The sequence below is a fragment of the Camellia sinensis genome, chromosome 13 (assembly GCF_055761805.1).
Source record: "Camellia sinensis isolate YWXY chromosome 13, ASM5576180v1, whole genome shotgun sequence".
NCBI classification, from domain to species: Eukaryota; Viridiplantae; Streptophyta; class Magnoliopsida; order Ericales; family Theaceae; genus Camellia; species Camellia sinensis.
The window spans coordinates 64,081,927-64,103,743 of NC_138973.1; the positions used below are offsets into that span (position 1 = coordinate 64,081,927).

At 34.6% G+C, this 21,817-nt stretch overlaps 2 protein-coding genes across 7 annotated transcripts; one reads left to right on the top strand and one right to left on the bottom strand.

Annotated features, from left to right (window-relative positions):
* The first annotated feature begins 780 nt into the window (after nucleotides 1-780).
* Nucleotides 781-14,040, top strand: LOC114262040 (SNARE-interacting protein KEULE). 3 transcript variants are annotated; one of them, XM_028202372.2, is made up of 21 exons: nucleotides 781-1,180; nucleotides 3,423-3,481; nucleotides 4,020-4,101; nucleotides 5,237-5,315; nucleotides 5,812-5,862; nucleotides 6,005-6,101; nucleotides 6,228-6,260; nucleotides 6,896-7,021; nucleotides 7,102-7,293; nucleotides 7,386-7,469; nucleotides 7,564-7,662; nucleotides 7,741-7,817; nucleotides 8,665-8,761; nucleotides 9,087-9,212; nucleotides 9,295-9,390; nucleotides 10,784-10,903; nucleotides 11,014-11,091; nucleotides 12,137-12,330; nucleotides 12,563-12,653; nucleotides 12,749-12,838; nucleotides 13,603-14,040. In XM_028202372.2, exons 1-21 carry the CDS (start codon nucleotides 1,108-1,110, stop codon nucleotides 13,654-13,656), a joined length of 1,998 nt encoding a protein of 665 aa, XP_028058173.1. In that variant the 5' UTR covers nucleotides 781-1,107; the 3' UTR covers nucleotides 13,657-14,040. The 3 variants fall into 3 exon arrangements, with proteins under 3 accessions (XP_028058173.1, XP_028058176.1, XP_028058175.1); XM_028202375.2 differs by having other exon boundaries at nucleotides 820-1,180; nucleotides 4,020-4,116; XM_028202374.2 differs by having other exon boundaries at nucleotides 915-1,180; nucleotides 3,997-4,101.
* A 386-nt stretch (nucleotides 14,041-14,426) lies between these two features.
* On the bottom strand, nucleotides 14,427-19,249 carry PHR1 (photolyase 1). 4 transcript variants are annotated; one of them, XM_028202376.2, is made up of 9 exons: nucleotides 18,744-19,249; nucleotides 17,222-17,562; nucleotides 16,879-17,119; nucleotides 16,438-16,595; nucleotides 16,292-16,328; nucleotides 16,001-16,059; nucleotides 15,090-15,171; nucleotides 14,932-15,003; nucleotides 14,427-14,829 (listed from the first exon to the last, which is right to left on the bottom strand). In XM_028202376.2, exons 1-9 carry the CDS (start codon nucleotides 19,050-19,052, stop codon nucleotides 14,656-14,658), a joined length of 1,473 nt encoding a protein of 490 aa, XP_028058177.1. In that variant the 5' UTR covers nucleotides 19,053-19,249; the 3' UTR covers nucleotides 14,427-14,655. The 4 variants fall into 4 exon arrangements, with proteins under 4 accessions (XP_028058177.1, XP_028058180.1, XP_082758501.1 ...); XM_028202379.2 differs by having other exon boundaries at nucleotides 16,879-17,078; nucleotides 17,346-17,562; nucleotides 18,744-19,186; XM_082902375.1 differs by lacking the exon at nucleotides 14,932-15,003 and having other exon boundaries at nucleotides 16,879-17,078; nucleotides 17,346-17,562; nucleotides 18,744-19,186.
* Between the last annotated feature and the right edge of the window lie 2,568 nt (nucleotides 19,250-21,817).

Sequence of the window (21,817 nt, forward strand, 5' to 3'; positions counted from 1 at the left end):
TTTTTAATTTATATTTTTAAATTTTTTTAAATATTTTATTTAAACCAAATACATTTATAATTTATATTTCTTAAAAATAAACAAAAGTTAATTTATAAAATTTTTATAAACATAAAAATATATATATATATATATATATATATATAAATGTTACCGAACGCTGCCAATGGAGTGTTTTGGATTTTAATTTTTTTATTTATTTTGAATCACATCATCTTCCATAATTTTTATTTATAAAAAAAAATTAACTTTTTACTGGCTTCTTAAAACACGACTCTAAGACCATCTCCAACCCTTCACCAAACCTAGCATCAAATTTGAAATTTAGTGAAAAAAGCACTATTTGAAGCTCCAACGATTTTACCAAATTGGTATCAAATCGAAAATTCACCAAACGTTTCACCAAAAGGAGAACAGGCTTCGCATTTTACCAAAACACTGTGCATGACCGTTAGGGGAGACCAACCTGTAAAAAAGTTCAAATAGTTGAAAAAATTGTATTTTTTTTTTGCCTTATCGGTCGACCAGCGGGTTGACCGGCCGATCGACCAACCGGTCGACCACTAAAAGATTCAAACAGTTCAAAAAAAAAAAAAAAAATTGGCTTAATCGGTCGACCAACCGGTTATTCCGACACAGATTTAATAAAAATTTGATGAAAATCAACCATTGAAACACTCTATATCAAATTAAAAAAAAAAATTATTTTTTTATTTAAATTTTGTGTAAATTTTGATTCATGCTCTATTAAATTCAGCATTGAAATTGCACAAGGGTCTTGAGTCGTACTTAACGGCGGCGTCAATAACCTTGTTCGGTAATCTCGATAGAGATGAGATCAGACCCGTCCGATCCGGTTGGACCGTCGAAGCCGTTTAATACATTTCAACGTTCGCCTCCTCCTGGTCAATAATAAATTGCATTTCCAGGACTCATCTTTCTTTCCATTTCTCTCTCTCTCCCCCTAAATTGCCCCTTCTTTCTCTCTCTAAAAAGCAACCTCCTGAACTTCGATCAGTACGATCTGTTTCCCCAAATTCTTCGATTTCGATACATTGATCAGTTGAAGAAGAAGATTGAAAGAGTAAATCAAGAGTTTGATTCGCCATGTCGATGTCTGATTCAGATTCTTCGTCTCAGGGCAGCGAGTACAAGAACTTCAGGCAACTTACCCGCGAACGTTAGTCCTTCTCTCTCTCCTTACTCTTTACTGTTGTATATGTTTCTTTTTCAACTATGGCTTTAATTCCAACAAACTTGTGATCATCTGTTATAGCCACCTGTTTTGATTGGGGAAAAGTTAATTCAATTTTGTCTTCACGAATTTGTATTAGTTTTTCTTAATTCGATTAGCTGTTTGTTTTAGCCACCACCAATTCACTTTAATTCAGTTGATTGTTTAGCTTACGGTATGATTGTTTCAAGATAGAATATTTTTTAGTTTTTGTAATTAAAATGGTGTTTTTCATCTTATATTTTTTTCTGGTATTTTGGCTAAATTTTCGTAGAAAATGTTTGAAAAAAAAAAAAGAAGAAGAAGCATACTTTACAATCTCGAATTCTCGTGCAAAAAGAAATCAAATTCAGAGAATGAAACTATACAATCTAACACATGTGATTCTAACTAAACAAGCAATGATAATCACTTTGAGTGAGTTAAAACCTGAAAGTGAAGCGTTTTACGATGTCCAGAGAGATATATGAATATCCATTGGGTTTGGAGAATACAAAGGGTTAATTTTTTTTCTTCAAAATAGATTGGTGTGTTCTAATTATTTTGGAAAACAACTTATGGAAGGTTGGTCCATAAGTAGTTTTATGTTGCTGGGGTAAAATGTGATTTACAAAATAAAAGTTTTATGGAGCTTAATGTGCAACCAAACTTCATAAAATGTGAAAATATTTTTAGGGAATTCTGTTTACACCGGAAAAAAGAGAGTTTTAATTTGCTTGTTTTGTAAGGTTTTAAGAACTCTATCTCCCCCCCTCTCTCACACAGACACACACATATTGATGTATACATCTTGATTTATTGTCACTGCCTTTATACAAAATTGTAGTTGGTTGGGTCAAGGTAGAGGCTTGAAACCATGTGATTTTGTACTATGGATGTAGCCTTTAATTCGTGACTTAAGAAATCAACTGATGCAATTTATTAATAAAAATGGACACAAAATTTTCTTAAGACGAGAGCTTAGTTGTCAAAATTGCCTACTGGCTTGAGAATTGTGATTTTATTATTAAGAACAAGAATCGAGTTAAAATCACATCCTATAATTGCAGTTCTAACTGGGGTAGGACCACTCAAATATGTGAATATTAAATAAATCAAACAGAAGCTACCAAGGTACAAAAAAAAGAAAAAAGAAAAAATGTTGAGAACTTGTATAGTATTTGCAGTTAAGAAGAATGATTATATCAATGTAAACCAAATTAAACCAAACCAAACTAAGCTTTGTATCCTAGTAAGGTGAGATTGGTTATATAGATAATTTTTTGTCATTCCGTTTTGTTAAGTTTTATATGCTCAGTTAAATTATGCTTTGTCCCCCCAGCTCGGATAAGAAAGAGGATTGTGTGTTAGGTAGTCTGGCAATTAACACATAAAAATTCCCATTAGATCTCTTGTGAACATAAATTCTAATATGAATAAAATGAAGAACAAATCGAAAAAGGGACAATAACATGTACTAGACTTTGTTACTATGCTTATATTTAACAATTTAAGTGATAGTGTACTGTTGACATTTAATATATATATATATATATATAACAACTAAATAAAATAAATATTCTTACAATATATTTATATATAACTTACATAACCGTTTCCCTAGGCATTCTCAACTTTTAGATCTTCTATGTGTGCAACTGAGGATGAGAGCAATTATTATTGGTTGGAGCACAACTGAGGTTTTGTGTCCAAATACCTAGTGTGCATGTTGGACAGTACTATAAAGCTAGGAACAATGATAATAAGGTTGGTTTCATGTATGGTGTATTTAAGAAAAGCTTGTAGGTGTAGGGCTTTACTATGTAGAAGAAGTAACATTGTAGGCTTTCATAGAAGGTTAAGTGTTTGAATTGGATTGGTTTTGGAGGTGTTCGGTTGTGGGAAATTTAGGAATATATTGCTGGAATGGCTGGATAGCAGCTAATAAGAGGTTTTGGGTGTTAGGCAAAAAGCCCTGTAGGCTGTAGGGTTTGGAGACAAGCTTTTAATTCGCACTTGCCATTATGTTGCGAGTGTGATTAATAATTATAATTGTGCATGCCTCCATATCTCATTTTTATCACCTATGAGGAACCTAAAGTTCGTTGATGCAGACTGATTTATTCTGTTTTTTCTTGTTTGATATCACTAGAAACTGTGCATGGTACATTGCTTATCTATTTAATAACTTTTTAATTTATATTAACAGGGTTATTGTATGAAATGCTTAGATCAACGAAAACTGGGGGCTCGAAATCAACGTGGAAGGTATCAGCAACTTGTTCTAAAATGTCATTTGCAATTTGAAGACTATTGTTTTGCTGATTATTTCAAACGTTTTGTGGATATTTTCCATGCCAACTACATTTTGAATCATAGAATTGTTATTTCTAGTCATAGTACCTGCAAATTACTTCCAAATCAATACCATTTAGTTTTCTTTTGTGCTTTGTCAACTGTTGCATTAGGTTTCATAATATAAGCATTGGACTATCTACTTCTATTGTTTCTGTTCTGCATTCAAGTTTCCCACGGGGCCGCATATAATTTTTCTTTCCTTTTCCCCCTCCCCCCATTTGTAGTAACCCATGTGCAGAATAGAGAACTGGTACTCTTCTTAGTTAATGCAGTGACTTTTTTCCCTGCTCCTCTATGTCTTTCATAATTTCTTCTTGCTCAATATTATTTTCTCTCTTGTGATTTTTGCTCAATAGTGCTCTCTGTAATACTTAAAAATTATTGCCCTCTATTTACTTCAAGCTTACATATTTCAGACCTGTCAGTTAGCTGACACTCTTACCTGTAGGTGCTCATCATGGACAAAGTGACTGTCAAAATAATGTCTTGCTCATGCAAGATGGCAGATATCACAGAGGAAGGAGTTTCATGTAAGACATAAGAAGGCTAGTCTCGATAAATTTTGAATTCCTTCGTCTCTATAGTTGCTTAGATGTTTCTGCCAAATTCATGCATGTTGTTTTTTTTTTTTTGGGTGAATATTCATGCATGTTGTTGGCTTTGCGCATAAGTTCATATTTTCATCATGTCCATGCTCTTGGCCAGGTTCCACATTTTGCCCTTTTTTTTGTTGTGTTCTTGTCTATGTTAATAGCTGTTGTAGGCCTGTTGCATGAGTTAATGCTTTAAAATACTTCATATTAAGAGCATGCAGTGACCACTTTTCTATTTATTTTTTATATGTTCTAGTTTTTCTAATTTGTTGCAATGTGATTGATGTTATTTAGAGAATGCTGGTGTCATTTACAGAAGCGCTGTTCCTAAATGGTTTGAATGTTGAACATTTTGTCATCTGTGTTGCAATGTATTTGGTCGGTCTTGATTATGGCAATTAATGCTGAATCTTACAAACCAGTCATAGACGTTGAATTCTAGTCTCGAGGAATCTGGGCCGGTCTTATGTAATTAAGATGCTGTCTGGTTGACAGAAAAACTTCATTACTATCTTCATATGAACTGGAGGGCATGCGCACACGCGATGCGTGTGCAATATTATATTTATATTAACATTTACAAAAAAAAAAAAAACCATAATATCTACAAAGAACCCAGAAGAAGAAGAAAATAAATAAATAATAAACAACCACTTTGTAAGACTAAAGAGAGAATGTGTATGTGAAACAATAAAAAAATAGTTTAAAAAATGCAGAAATAGAAAAGTAGAAAGAGAGTATGTGTATGCAAATGACCTGTTAATCACCATTATTATTTATTAAAATCATTCTGTTTTAATAATACAAACAACAAAAACTGCCTAGTTTCGGACAATTTGATCTCACATCTGAATTTGGGAAATTAATTTACCTTTTGGTAAAAATTCCTTTCTGTTTTCTCCTTATGATGGCTTGATGCAGAAGTTAGCAGACGTGCAAAGGTGACAAGTTTTGAATAATAGACAATGGCTTGTGGGATGTGAAAAACTAGCTACACTGACATATTTTCCTCCTCTTGTTATTGGAATGTTGGTATTGTTTTAAGTAGTTGTCATTTCTATTTTTTCTGCAGTGGTGGAAGATATATACAGGCGAAGGCAGCCATTGCCCACCATGGATGCCATATACTACATCCAGCCAACCAAAGAAAAGTAAATAGTTTCTGTTTTTATGTTCTGCTGCATATGGTATTGATTTTTGTACTTAATTTCATTCAGTCTGTTGGATTTAGTTGGTAAACAATAGTTTCAGTGATTTAAACATTCACTGCTATATTGGTTCTGAGAAAGAAATGCTCCGTTTTGATAGTTGTGTATAAATTCATCTTTCAACTAAATACTGGTTACTTTGACTTGTATAGATTTTTTAAAAACTGAATTCATTTATGGATATGAATCTGATTATGCTGTGTTCTCCCTGTGATTTTGGCAAATCGCAGTTTTTGGTATTTTGATTTCCCAATTTGGTGTTTTTACTACATTTTTGTAGCTATTTTAGATTTATTATTATTAGTATTTTTTTTATTAGTCAAATATTCGTATGTTAGTGACATTTCTGTAAATTTATTCTCCTTTGTTTTTATCATGGTTTTTGGATGGTAACACCCACCCACCATCTCTCTCTCATGCTTTTTTTATTGACATGCAGTGTTATTATGTTTCTGTCGGACATGTCTGGAAGAGCACCTCTATATAAAAAGTATGTTAAGCATTTTATTTTTTTTTAAATTTGATATTGTTTGTGCAATTTAATTTCTTGGAAGTTGTAATTTTCTTGATGATTTTTATTCCCTTGTTCCCCCCCCCCCCCCCCCCCCTTCTTCTTGCTGTTCTGTTTCTAGGGCTTTCGTTTTTTTCAGTTCATCTGTTCCACGAGAATTGGTTAATCAGATCAAGAGAGATGCAGCTGTGCTAGCTCGCATAGGTGCCTTGAGAGAGGTTATGATTTATTTGTTTTCTTCAAGATTGTTCTTGATTCTGTGATTTTAGTGAATCAATTTGCATTTGTCAACTGTTTTTTAGTATATTTTTGCCATTCTTCTCATTTTGGTGGGAAATATGCAGATGAACTTGGAGTACTTTGCCATCGATAGTCAGGTACATTATGCTGATGCACTGAAATTTGTGTAAATTTTTAACAGTCTGATTTCATTTTAGCTAGAACTCCTAATCTTTTAGTTTCCGTAAATATGTTCCAAAAATTACTTAATAGAGAAGAAAGGGGAGAGAGAGAGAGAGAGAATAAATATGGTTTAGTCACTTTCGCATTGCATGTCTGTGTCCATACTTCCTAGCTTAAAACTTATTATTACCTTTCCTAGCACCAATAAATTCCTATTGAACTTTGTCAATTTTTAAAGCAAAACAAACTTCATAAAGAAGAAAGAGGTTAAAATATGTAGAGCCATGAATATGGGTTAGTCTTCCCATGTTACGAGTAACATGAGTTGTGCGGTTCCTCTATGCATCTCTGGGTAATGTTGCTCCCAAATTGTTTGCTTCTTCAGGGATTTCTCTGCAAGAAAAACCAAGAACTTATGAAACTCAAGATTTTTGAACAATTTTATCTCACTGTTATTCTTAATATTCAGCAATTTAATCCATGCATTCCTCCCCCCAACCTCCCCAAATAAGCCCGCCTACTGCCCAAAAAGGCAATTAGTATCATAATATGATCAAAAAAATATTATTGTATATCATGCTTCTTCTCAACTGTTGTTTTAACAATACAGGGATTTGTCACTGATAATGAGAGGGCTTTAGAGGAACTTTTTGGGGATGAGGAGAGTACTCGCAAAGGTGATGCGTGTTTGAGTGTGATGGCTACTCAGATTGCTACAGTTTTTGCTTCATTACGAGTATGTAATTTATGACTCTTAATTATTAATCTGCTTTGTATTAAACAATTCTTAAACATGCATGATCTTGTGTTTTTCAGGAGTTTCCTTTAGTACGCTATCGTGCAGCCAAATCCCTTGATCCAACCACAATGACAACATTTCGTGATCTAATTCCCACAAAGCTAGCTGCTGGTGTTTGGAATCATCTTATGAAATATAAAGCTAACCTCCCTAACTTCCCCCAGACAGAAACATGCGAGCTGCTTATCTTGGATAGATCTATAGATCAGGTTCTTGGATGCATGTGTCAGTTAAAATGTGCTTACTGCCTTGTCTACTTAGATTATAATTTATACTAAATATGCTTATTTTGCATTCCTAGATTGCTCCTGTGATACATGAATGGACATATGATGCCATTTGCCATGATTTATTAAATATGGAGGGAAATAAATATGTGCATGAGGTAAGTCCTGTGCTGAATTTTATTCTTTCTGTGAAATTGATGTTTAGTGTCCTTTGTCTACTGCATATCATAACCAGGCAAGTATACTTCTTAGGTCCCAGGCAAAGCAGGTAGTGCCCCTGAGAAAAAAGAAGTTCTTTTGGAGGATCATGATCCCATTTGGCTAGAGCTTCGACATGCACATATAGCAGATGTATGTCTCATTTGGATAATTTTTTAGGTTTGAATAGAAATATCATGGGAGCTCTTTGATCATTAACTTACTTGTCAGGCTAGTGAACGATTGCATGAGAAGATGACAAACTTTGTATCAAAGAATAAAGCTGCACAAATTCACCACGGTTCGAGGTCAGTTTAACTATTTTGACATCCTTTCATTATCAACCCAGTTGACATGCCATAAGACATTAGCGGCAGCCTATGTTGAATATTATTATCCCCCCCCCCCCCCCCCCCCCCCCCCCCCCGGGCTCAGCGTGATAGCATGTGGGACAAGAGGTTGTTCAATAAGGAAGACATGGTGTAGGTGGATTTTCTTGTCATGATCTTTTCTCCTTAGAAGACAGGTTCAAGTGGGTGTGTCCGCGGATATATGTCTACAATTCTTTTGGCCTTAGGAACTATAGCACGTGGGAATCCCACATTTCCTTGTATTGAATCCTGCAGCAATTTATTTCTGGCCTTCACATCTCATTATTTAAACTATTACCTTGCCTGCATAGATATTTTTGTGTCTAGTATGTTCATCCTGCTCTTGTTTGAACTTTTTTACCACAATGTGGAACCCCTGCTCAACCCAACACCCCCCACCAGACACAAACCCCTCATGGGACAGGTGATGCTCTACCTCTCACTTGTATTTAGCGACTTAGATGTTGTTGCAATGGGCTTATTTCAGGATTTCATTTATTTCTGTTCTTTTATTTTTTTATTTTTTTATATTGACCTGTTTTTGGTTCTCATGACTTAAGTTTGGTCACATGGAATTGATTTATGTTTGTGTCCTTATTTTGTAAAATTTTGTTTTAATAAAGTAATGAGTAATGTGCAAATGTAGATGTTGACTTTGGGACTTTGGAGCAATGTTTCTTTTTGTGCTTGCATTGCCCTGATTGGATGTGTTGATAACTTGATATTATGATATACTGTCATAATATTTCTCACTTAGTGAAGTTTTTTTTTTTTTTTTTTCTAGAGATGGTAGTGAATTATCTACTCGTGATTTGCAAAAGATGGTGCAAGCATTGCCACAATATAGTGAACAAATGGACAAACTTTCTCTCCATGTAGATGTGAGTTCCCATGCATATAAGCATCATTTTTTTGGAAATTAATAGTAAGAAGTGGATTCTATTTCTCTTATGATCTAAATATCAGGCATGTTTACTAGCTAGCTAGTGACTTGGTCTACTCAATTTTTTAAACTAATTGCATTTTCATGGAGTTGCAAGTATGCATGTGTCTGGTGCAAGTATAAGTTATGGCATGGGACACAGTTTTTACTTGCTTTGACTTGCTCCTCCATAAATCGCAATTATTTTGAGTTGTTCTCATGCATTTGTTGGAAAATTTTCCTAGGAAACATGGCTTCATGCTAATATGTTTGTATTGATATAGATTGCTGGAAAAGTTAATAATATTATCAAGGAGATGGGGCTTAGAGATATTGGGCAACTAGAGCAGGACCTTGTCTTTGGAGATGCAGGAACCAAGGATGTAATTAACTTTTTGAGAACAAAACAGGTGAGAACTTGTAGTTATTGAAGAATAGATGTGAATAAAACCTTGAATATACGGATTCAAATAAATTACCTCTGTTATGCAGGATGTAACACGTGAAAATAAGTTGCGCTTGTTGATGATTTATGCAGCATGTCATCCAAAAAAGTTCGAGAGTGATAAAATCACAAAGTTGATGGAGGTAGGCCCCTTTCCTGTCACTATTTTCTACTTTTACTACCATCTCTTGTTTACTTTGAGCTTAGTGGAGCTACTACTGTTTCTTCCTTTCTCGAATGGCTATTAAAATAAGTGTCTTATCAAAATGACTTTGGGTCTAACACATGTATACAGTTCATCCATTACACTCAATTTGGAGCAGAGAACTACAATGTTTTTTTCTGGGGCAACTCTATGTACCATGCATTTGTGAACGGATGTAGTACACTTTTCAGTTCTCTTCTTGCTGAAGTTACATGGGTTTGCACTAAACATCAGGAACAACATTCTTGTGTTTATTTTGAGGGTTTGATATATCCATTAACTAAATACTATGGATGCACAAAGAAAATTTTACTTCTTTCTTTTTTTAAGGAACCTCTCCAAAGGAGGGCCACTTTGGACCCACTAGCAGGGTGTCCTCCGGATACCTGTAACCACCCATGAGCTATAGGGTATCAGGTAAGCCAGAGAGTCACCAACATGAGTTGAACACAAGACCTCCGAGTTTTACTTGGTCCCAATGATGACGTTTGAACCACTAGGCTACCTTGATGGGTTATTTTTGGCTTTTCTTTTCTGCATATATATATATGTTTTCATTGTAGGAATCTTGTTTTGACATAGATCCACCCTGAACCAAAAATAAATGATTATAACTATTGCTAAACAAATATTGCTTTTGCATCCATTTATGCTTATGGCACATCAAGGTCTTTAGGAAGAAAAAACTGCAAACCCGTGCACTTTGATAAATTTTCATACTTCTTCAATTTATACACATCTGTATATAGAATCTTGATTTCTATTTTCTCTAATCCATATTCCATCCTCAAATTATTTAAACAAGTTGCATATTGTTTTATTAGAAGTTGTATACAGTAATTGTTTATGCACCTTGTTAAATGGGTGGCGGAACAGATGTGCAGTTTACACGTCATGAGGTGGAGCAGAAGTGGGGAATGGGTGAAACAGGGTTGGGGTGGGTATGGAAGGGATTCACTAGACAGGTTCAGGGGTGGGGTAGGGACCACCAATCCATACCTTACCCATTGCCATCCCTAGGAATAACTCCCGTTTAGCAATAACAACACTAGGTTGAATTTTGTAACTGTTTTGCAAAACAATTATCTGGGATGTCATTGGAATCTTAACTATTTTCACATGAAAAGGATTCATTGAAAAGGCTAACAAACCCCGAATTAAAGATTGAACATATTTACGTTTTAACAAATCAAGCTGGTTGCTGGTGCGTCTTAGAGTCATTTATACCCTGAGCAAAGCTGTTAATCAGGTTGGTTCAACCAGGCCAAGGTTACAATACCTTATGACCAAGCTTTACATACTTTCAACTATTTTTTTATTTTTCCTTTCAGTTAGCTAGACTGTCGCCTGAGGATATGAATGCTGTCAATAATATGAGATTGCTTGAGGCATCATCAGATACCAAGAAAAGTTCAATTGGAGCTTTTTCTCTGAAATTTGATGTTCATAAGGTAAATGAGCTTGGTTGTTTTAATTTTTTTCATGCTTCATGATTTCTTTCTGAAACATGTAGTCTCAGTTATTTTTTTCTCATCATTTTTTTTTTTTTCAAATACTTCAGAAGAAGAATGCTGCTAGAAAAGATCGTGATGGTGAAGAAGTGAAGTGGCAGCTTTCACGCTTTTACCCCATGATAGAGGTAACATTCCAGTTAGATTTATTTGCTCCTGCTGGCAGGGCTGCTTTTGGAAAAATAGCCGTACTATATCATATTTTTGGTACTTCTGAGATAGTAATGAATATTCTGTTACTTCCTAACATATCCATGCTTGTACAATAGTTTTTAATCTCCAACACCTATCCAATACTTATTAGATACTCCGGATACTTATCCAACGCATATTTGATGTAAGGATGTTGCCTTCCTTGTATAGATTTATGCTCCATTTTTTTCGACAGGAAAAATTTACTATGGAAAATATTTTTGTTTTCCCATATTCGGTTGACCTTGAAACTAATGTGCTAGTGGTTGTATAAGTGGTGGTGTTGATGTGGTTGGTGGGGGCCATGGTGTGGTGGTGGTGGTGGTGGTGGTAATAGCTATGAAGCATACACCAATGTGTCCAATAAGTGTCTCATGGTCATTTTTTAATGATAGGCATAGCCAAAAAGTGATGAACACAGCAAAATGAGTATCGAACACATGTCCAAAATTAAACTTTTCTATTTTTAATCATGGACAAGGGAAAAAGAGTATCAGACACGTGTTTGAGAGTATCCATGCAATGTCAGTGTCTAACATGGACACGTCACCATTTTAGAAGTGTTTGTACATGAGCCACTTGTACTTTCATGCATTTGCAATTATTTTACCATCTTTCCACTTTTTTGATATTTCCCCAAAACATTTTCAGCTGAAACAAATGGAACATTAATAGTATAATCATAACAAAATTTTGAGGGGTTTTATATGATGGCCTATATTTGTATGAAGCAGCAGATGCAATGAGAATAAGTTATAAAGAACTTGTGCAATTTTTATATTTTTTTATTAGTAAACTGAGTGTAGATTAAAAAAGGTGCCAAGGGAGTGGCAAATGACTATCAAACACACACACCAGCCAAATGTAAAACCTTTTAAATAACCCGGTTTTGGGATTAGTCATGTTATGATCTTTTCAATGTCATATTAATGCTTCTACAGAAGGAATTGACATCTGGGCTAAATTCATGTCATCTTTCAGGAACTAATTGAAAAACTTAACAAAGGTGAGCTACCAAAGAATGACTACCCACTTATGAATGACCCAAGTCCAACTTTCCATGGGTCTTCCCGGGCTACGTCAGCACAAATTAGTCAAGCTCCTGCTGCTCATTCAATGAGACAACGACGGGCAACATGGGCTCGGCCTCGAGGCTCTGACGATGGATATTCAAGGTATCTTTGTGGCTGCTTTTTTGGATATTCTCTCCCGATTTTGATTACACTATTTGTTTACGAATAAATCTCTTTATATAGTACCTTTTTTCCCCCTCTTTTGCAGCCCGCTCCCCTTTTTTTTTTGGCTGCAGACAAAAAGCTATTATTGATTTCTCTTCCTTTTGCAGGCATTATTTCCATGATAATATCATTCTAGAATGTTAATAGTCTATTACTTGCTTGCTTGTAGTGATTCCATTCTAAGGCATGCATCTAGTGATTTCAAGAAAATGGGCCAACGTATTTTTGTATTTATTGTTGGTGGAGCAACTCGATCTGAGGTATGAATATATGTTGTTTCTTTTTCTTTTTAAATTCAGTACTGCTGCTCCTTTCTGGCATCTATTTGTTCTTATGAAATTGACTTTCTTTTCAGCTACGAGTTTGTCACAAGCTGACAACAAAGCTTAAGAGGGAAATTATTTTAGGGTCATCCAGTCTTGATGATCCTCCACAATTTATTACGGTATGTAGCTTCAACTTCTAGTTTAGATGGTCTTGAATGGAAATTCAAATTATTTGGTACTTGGTCATGACGAGAGATGTAAAAATAGATTAATGAATTCTACAATGCATTTTCCTGAAAAATAATAGTTCATGCAATCAAATTTCAACCACCCCCTCTCACATCTCAAGTGCCGAGGTACTAAATGATTTTTTTCTGAACTTCATCCTAAGTTATTATAATTAATTACTCTAATGTAGGCTGAAATTTTTATGACATTGGAATACGTATTCAAAAGTTGTATATATTGCGTATTGTATAATTTAGGAAATATGACATGGAATTTCTCTCTCTTATCTAAGTGAGGCTGGAAAAGTTTCGTTACTAGCACATGTGAGTTCCTTATTTTTCAATCATTTGTAAAAATTAGAGGATCCAAGTATCTAAATTGGGTACAAATGTCGGACACATATCCTACACCCTTACCCTTGTCATATCCCATGGACATGGTATTTATCTAAAATGCTTTCTGGATCTCTGTATTTATATGTCCAATTTTAATATGAAGATAATGATTATTTTAACTAAGCATTGATACCATACTAGATTACAGAAACATCTATAAATTTTCATAATTGTGAGCAATTATAGGACATTATGTTGATTTTGTGATAACTAGGTTCAATTGTATAAAATTGTTTGGAGGATGCTAGAATTGTGATAGTAACCTAAATAAAATATGTAATAGTAATTGTGGTAATGACATATGGATGTTGGGTTTGCAGAAACTGAAGTTGATGACGGCATACGAACTGTCACTGGATGATCTTCAGATTTAAAAAGACATTGGTGAAGCAAGAAGCTGGAAACACAATTTTTTCACGGGCTGGTTTTTCAGTTTGTAATCATAGATCGATATGTATCTTCATTGATTCCATTTTTTTAACAGTGATGTAAAATGTCTGGTATGAATATTACAAGCTGAACAATAGAGTTTCTAGCATGGGTTAGGAGGCAGGGTTGGGTCTGTTAAGATACGGTGCTGTTGATAGGCCTGTGCTTTGTATTGTAATTAATGGGGGGTAAGGTCTTTTTAGCGAATTTTCTTTTTCCTTTTTTCTTTTAGTTTTTTTTTTTTCCTTGGAAGTGACCACTACCTTTCATGGTGTGTATATGACAATATTTGACTAATTAAAAGACTAGAAAACCCAGCATTTCGCCAAGAATGTTTAGTGTTTTTTCTCTTATTTACTTGATCAAAAATGGAGTGTCTTAATATTTGCTATCGTGTTAATATTTTCTATGTCTATACAGGTGCTGATTCTACAGTATGCTAGTGATATTTTCAGAGAATTATCTTATGAAAACAATACTGAAAATGGTATATGAGCTGATGTAACTCAGACTAATGAAGAATTGTGTGAAAAATTCTTCCAAAAACACATAAATGGTTGATAGACAGCTGAATTATAAGATTTTCTTCAACAAGTGGATAATGATTTTGGAAAGGAAAGATATTAATAGATATGCAGTTCTCACATTTCATTTCAAAAAACATAAATGGTTGATAGGCAGGTGAATTATAAGATTTTCTTCAACTAGAGAATGATTTTGGAAAGGAAAAATATTAATAGATATGCAATTCTCACATTTCATTTCAAATTCTTGTAAACCCTATGAACGAAACTGAATTTCATAAACAAGTACATAAATAAATAATCTACACAGCCAAAAAAGACTAAAATGGCACGTGTCTTCAGCCCAAAATAAAGATCAACTCCTCTTACAAATTGTAAACTACTTGACACATTTATCATATATGATGGAGCCAAAAATAATTAAATGCGAAGTTCCTTTTTCTTCTCATTGAGTAGGGTTTCTGCTTTCCGCTTCTTGATTTCACCAACCAGCCTCTTAACATAAGCAATGTATCCATCAACATCAAATTTCCTTTTACAGCCAGCGTAGTTCATGTATCGTATTTTCCCAAAAACTGGTCGTTCTTGCCAACCCTGCAAAGCCATTCAAGGACACAACTCGATGCAATCATTGAGAGTTCTACAAGGATTTAAAGAGTTGGTTATTATTTTCTTTAAAAAAAAAATCATCTAGACCTGATCATGCACACCACATATCGACCACATGCAACCAACATATCCATTTGGATCTCTTCCATCTATTTCATACTGTATGCAAAGTTCATATTAGCAATGAAACGTGACGGAAATTCAACCATAGCTACATGCACACAGCGAAGAAATGCTTAATTTACCTTATCATTTAGATATATTGATATTGCAAGAGCATCTTCAGGCCCACTTGTCCATTCAAGAATCTTTTTTGCCCAGTACATCCTGATTACAGTTCTTGACCTCATTAGATTAACAGATTAAAATTGACAAATAATAATAATAATAATTGGAAAGCAAGCAGAAGAATAAATTTCCAATCTACTTCAGAGATCAGAAAACCAACTCCACATGAATCATTGACTTTGTTTATTATTCAGTAGTTGATGATGATGCATCAAGATTATATTTTTAACTTGATCGCTGAGACATGGTCCTTCCAGATGAAAAGTCACAAAGACTTGTAAATGAAGTGTGATCGAGTTTTCTCATGAAGTATTTAGAGATAGGAGTTCTATTAGTTGTGTCTACCATTCCATATCTGTGTAAAGTGCAACAACTTGATTTCCACAATCCTTCATCAGCGGCAGCTCAAAGTGAAAACCAAACTACGTAATTAAGCCTAATATATCCTCGTTTCAACATCCTATCATACAAAGGCATTTCCAACAAGAACTGATTATTTTGACAAAAACCACTGTCAAATATATGACATTTGTGGCAATTCAAGATTCAAAGAAGCTCAGATATCATGCAGTAGAAACACTCAGTTGACAAATTATTTCAATAAGCACATCCTGATTGTGTTGGAGAATTATTATTTTTTATTTTTGTGTGTGTGTGAAATGGACAGTAGTTCTTTACTAGGGAAAAAAAAGATTGAGCGAGTGAAGGTTACATTGATTCTAATTCTTAAATACACAAGAATCTGAATTAAGAAGTATCTGAACAAGACAGTTGATGAAGATATAATTCCAAGAATATCAACATGCAACTCAATATATATATATATATATATGAAAGGAAAATTAGGAGGCATAGAGAAAAAACTTGCCGCATAAAACCATGCATCTTTCCACCATAAACCATCTCCAACTGAGAAGCATTCCAGAGCTGAAAATTGCAGCAAGATACACTTTATAATTGTATAGCAGCATCAACAAACTACTATAAAGGTTCCATAGCAAACTACGGAGAAAAAGTTAATCAGCTGGCGTACACTGGATCCACTAATTTTCAATCAGCAGGAATTCCTAGCGACGTAATTATTAAAGAATGACAATCAGGAAAACTACACGTCATTACACTTTTTTAAACATATTTTTCAAGAACATATTTAGCTTACAGGATCAGCAGTTTGCGCCTTCTCCAATTGCTCCCTCCTACAAATTCAATTGTCCCATATAACGTCAGTCAGCATATGGAATCAACACAGTGACATAGACTAATCAAATACATGCTGGCTACTGAAATTGAAGCAATTCTACTCACGTGTAAATGTGTTCTCGTTTATCAGGGGCATGGACCAACAATGTTTTACGTGCCCATTCCCATGCTCCCTGTAAAGAATCATACTGAGGCTGGTAGAAGCAGAAGTTATCAGCAAGTTCTCTGCGCACAATCAACTCCTCCAAGAATGCATCAACTGCCTTCACAATAGTAGTTCACAAGGACAAGTAAAGAAATGTGCAAGATCTATTAAGCCATTGGTAACACACAAGATACAGCTACCTAGGGAAGCCAAATATAGTTAACACCTTATCAGGGTATTTCAACTTCCAATAAACACATTTACTCCCTTTTTTAAAAAATAAATAAATAATAAAGTAGTAATTAAAAAAAAATTATACAGATCAAGTATTGAAAATCAACAAGTACTTCAACCAAAAAGGAGAAGCTGCACCACGAAACCCAATCTTTGAGACTACAAACCTGAGGACAAAGCTTCCTGACATTACGTGCCTCTATGGCACACCGCTGTGCTGATATCTGCCCAAAATGCAAATATGGAGAGAGACCAGAGAGCGCTTTAGGTTTCAATGGGTTATTCCTGTCTGTGGAGTAGTTCTTTAATCTCTTTGTCAAGAACCCACTTTTACTTCCCATCAAGACTTCCATTGCAGCATTTTCACCTGGTTCGCACCATTCAAGTTCAGGAACTTCTGCTCCTTTCCTAATCATATCAAATTGAACTACTGACATTACAGTGACATCGAACTCTCAATTGAAGCAAAAAAATTAAAATTCAAACCATCAAATTGAATTAAGATCTAACCTTACAACCTCTGTAATGAGGTTCTCCCAATCAACAAAACAATTCGTGGCAGCCCACTTTTTAATCGGAGGTCCCATTTTAGGAAAATCAATCAGATACTCAGGAAGCAATTTATTAATCTTGCCCCTTAATGTCTTAGCACTGTATTCCAATTTCTCTGATGCCACCCAAACCGGTACTACATTGTGGGCATCAACTTCATGAATTGACACTGAATCACTCACCCTCTTGCAGATTTCATCTTTCCAACTTTGAACTTCCCGTAATGGTGAGAAGTCCGTGACCAGAAGTGAAGCACCACATTCTTCAAGAAAAGTGGGAATTGTCTCTATAGCTTCTCCCTAAATAAACCAATCCCCAAAACAATAAGCTCCAAAATTTAATAATTAGTTTATCCACAAAAGGTATATTAATAATAATATAATTACGTGCCCATGGATTTTCCCTTATTTTGAGATCCAAAAAGCTTAAGGCTGCACATGGCTGCCAAGAGAATGATAGGGTAAACACTGACACTTGTACTAGTCCTTTTCTAGCCAAAAGATAGAAAATGTTAACCTCAATCAGCTAAATTGTTGTTTCAAATATAGTTTATTTGGGGTGTTGTTCTCTCAAGCCATAACGAGTACAACTTTGAGTGCAATCCAAATTTCTAATTTGCTTTGTTTTCCTTCACTTTCTCAAAAACCAAAAACAGCTTCACATTTAACATTTCATCCCATCATCCAATTTCCTTAGTTTCCTCATGCAGGGGCAACACTACTCTTTAAGGAAGGTATGGAATTGAGTACATAAATATAATATATATATATATATATATATGTGTGTGTGAAAAATGCTTCAGAGCTCTAAGTGACCACCCCCAAGCCACCCCTAATGACATGAAATGGATCATGTGAAGGGGTGGACCCACACTTCTCTCTTTTATCTCTTTGTCTTCTCTCCTCTCTTCCACCTCATTAGAGGTCAAAATGGGGATTATGTATTAGGAGATGTAGCACCACTCTATATAAATATATGTATACTTTTAAAATTATTCAATTTTTATACTTTTAACACTCTAGCCCACACCATTGAACACCCAGTTGGCACACTCCACTTTGTGTAAAAAAATCAATTGCAGAACCAAATGTGAGATCAACCAATAAATGATTGTTTAGTTTCATTATTACATTAAAAATGATATATTAGGCCTAGATTAATGTTAGTTAGCACTGTAAATAGAGAGATACGGATCTACTTAATTTAACTAATGAAATGGCCTTTGATAGGCTGCGTGCAGAAAAAAGATTCATGTAGCCGACCCCATTTGATGGGACTTAAGATCCAATTTGATGGGATTTAAGTCTTGGATTGGTTTGGTTTGTTGAACAATGGTATCACCTATGTTACAATTCTCTTTGGTCATGATTTTAGAAGTCTAAATTAGTAAAAAATTGTAAAGTTTAAGTTTTTAAATAGCTACCATCATAAAAATTATTAAATTATTGTAGAAAGATTCAACTTTAATATATGATCGTACCTGAAAAAGAAAGAATGGAATATGAAGAGTGTCTTGAATATCGCGATGAAGTTGTTGAAGACCTCTCAACATGAACCCTAATTGTCTCGCCTTTGCACCCAAAAACTCATCAAACAGATTAAAACCCACAGCTACAGGGACACTGGCCTTGTTCGCTTGATCAACAGCGTGGATCAGTGCCCAGTTGTCTCTCAACCGTTGATCTCTGAACATCCAGTACACCACAGGTCCCATCTCTCGATCCGACGGTCTTGATCCTTCCTTCAGAACCCTAACCCTGCCCGATTGGACCGAAGATGGGTACGCCATTGATGAGAAGACTCTAACGAGACTAACGTGCGCAGGGAGTGAAGCGGAGCGTGATCGGAGGAGGCTAATGTGAGCCAGGGGTGTGAAGATTAGCTGCTAGGTTGAAGGGGCTTTGGGTTCGTTAAGGATTTGTGAAGAGAAAGAAAAAAAAGGGAGGGAAATTAATCGGTTAAGGTTGTGGTTTCAAAATTGAACACGTCGACGGCTCAGATTGATTGGTTACAGTTTACTTGTTTTTGATGATGGGCCTAGTGGGCCAAGCCCATATTTTAGATTTGAGCCCAATTCGGCTGTTGGGAAACTTACCTTGGGCATTCTTTCAAGGCTTCAAACAACATGGCCTAGTAAAATTGTTTTAATGGGCCCAGTGGGAAATGGGAAATTGAACCATATAATATATTTTTTTTTTTCTTCTTTTTTTTGTTATATTTGGAAGTTAGGAAGCGCCAGAGTGAAAATATGAGAAAAGTATATTATATGTACATCGATACAACAAAATGTTTAAAATATATATATGTGGATATTGCTAGAGTATAGTCATAAAATTAAATAATAATTTGTTGTAGTGCATGAATCAAATGCAAAAAATAAATTAAGTAATAATTAGAAAAACAAAGAACAAGAGAAGAAATTGATATGAAGATGGGTGCTCCAAGAAAGAGATGGTTGTTGAAAAATACAGAAAAGAAGATAGATTGACAGTTGGAAGAAGATAAATAAATTACATCTGCATATCCGTATAATATTGAATAAGTACCCAGCACTCGTATGACTATATTTTTGAAATACTCAGGTTTCTTTTGGGAAGTGAGTTGACTTTTTGACTTTTTGATTTTTTTGACTATTTTAGCCTGGGGCTAAAAAGCTTGGTTGGGAAAGTGGGTTGACTTTTTTGGTTTTTTTATAAGAGAAATAATGTAATGATTATAAGTTGAATGTAATATTTTGTCTAAGTTAAAAAATCTATTTTGTTTTTTGTGACTATTTTAATCCCAAATCCACCCAAACGATCTTCCCAAACGAAGCCTCAAACTTCATAGATGAAAAGCCTTGACAAGATGCAAACACTTTGGAGGATTCCGGCCGAATAGACCAGTTGGTTGATTCTCGGAGACTTGTATTGTATTTTTTTTATTTGTTGTATGAAGGAGTTCCATAGATAAATAGCCTATGGATTGATAGTGTATGCTGGCTGATCTCTTTCAAATTACAAACATGAGGACCTTGCCCAAGTCATTTGGCTTTGGCATTGCAGCATATATGAATTTGTTAACTTAAAAAAATGTCGATGCTTATGACTTATGATGAGGACAAAGGGCAAGGTCCTAAAATGTTTCATAGATGAAAATATTCGTACCTATATTCATGAACATTTTGTCTTTATCTATACATTTTGTGTCCGATATTTTACTTTTTCAAACTAGAAATCCATAAGCTATTCACTTTATAGATGATTCTGCAACAAAAAGAAAGTATAGAACAAAGCCCAAAGTGACTAGCTATATAGGAACACTTTCAAAGTGACCAATAAAAACACAGGCCACTGTTTTCAGGGTCGTATCAGCTTTTGGGGGGACTTTGGATCCTATGTTGTTACAGTATAGAGGAAATATAATATACCTCCACCTCCATACATGCATTTTTACACACACTCCCTTTCCAAAAGTTATTCTTTTGTTGAAGTAGCTTTTAAAACACACCTTCTGTCTGTGCCTACCATGGTTAGCAAAATCCATCCTACGACTCCAGTCTAGTCAAATGATCTGGATAGCATTTTAAATTCTTTAGAAGTTTATAGTGACTATTATCCTAATTATAAAATTGTGTAAAATTACACTACGATCTTGATCTTATCCAAAAAAAATTCTCATTATTTATTTCTAATAAAGGGTAAGTTTGGACCAAACTCTTGAAATAACCCATAACAATATTCCAAGTCTTGGGTGTATAAGCATAAAAACTCATTTAATCACAGTCATCTTTTTCCTTTAATATTAGTTCTTCTACAAATAAAGTGGTAAAATTGTAGGACATAAATTTGTTTTTAAAAGAAGACCCACCACATATTAGATCCGTTAAACAAGAGGAGAAACCCAAAATTAGATTTGCATAGACAGTTTGAGGTGTTGGCCAAATTTTCAGAGAGTTACTCTAATAGTGAGGTTGAAAAGAAGGTAGGAGATGTTTACAAAGGTTGATATTTGAAAAAAGATATGGGAGATAAAACATGTACGAAAAAAGATTTGAGTGAGTCTGCAAAGTCCAATTCATGTATATGAAGAAAGAGTCGGATAGGCCAGCAAAATCCAATATTTCTATTTCGTCAGGGTGTCGAGAGCAAAGTAAAATCCAAAGAGGTGTTTTGCAAAAGGGTGAAATTTCTAAGCTTGGGTTACCAATTGTAGAGATGAAAGTGCACCGAGGAGTAATAAGTGGGGAAATTACAACAACAAAAAATGAAACCTTGAAGATAGTTCAAAATGAAAAATCAATGATTTCAAAGTGAAAGTATTTCGGAGAACTTAAACAATTTTTGGATGGAAGACACTACCTGTGTGTTGGATGTAGTAAGAGTTTAAGCTTTATTTTGGGTGTTGTGTTTATGTTCATTGGCTTCTTGTCAACCAAGTACTGTATCAAATTGAATTTAAGTCTTTTGGCTTTTCCAATTTGATATTTTTTATATGTGTATATCTCCAAACATCTCCTCTAATTTATATGAATATGAAAGATGCATGATATTAAATTCCTTATTAGGGATTTTT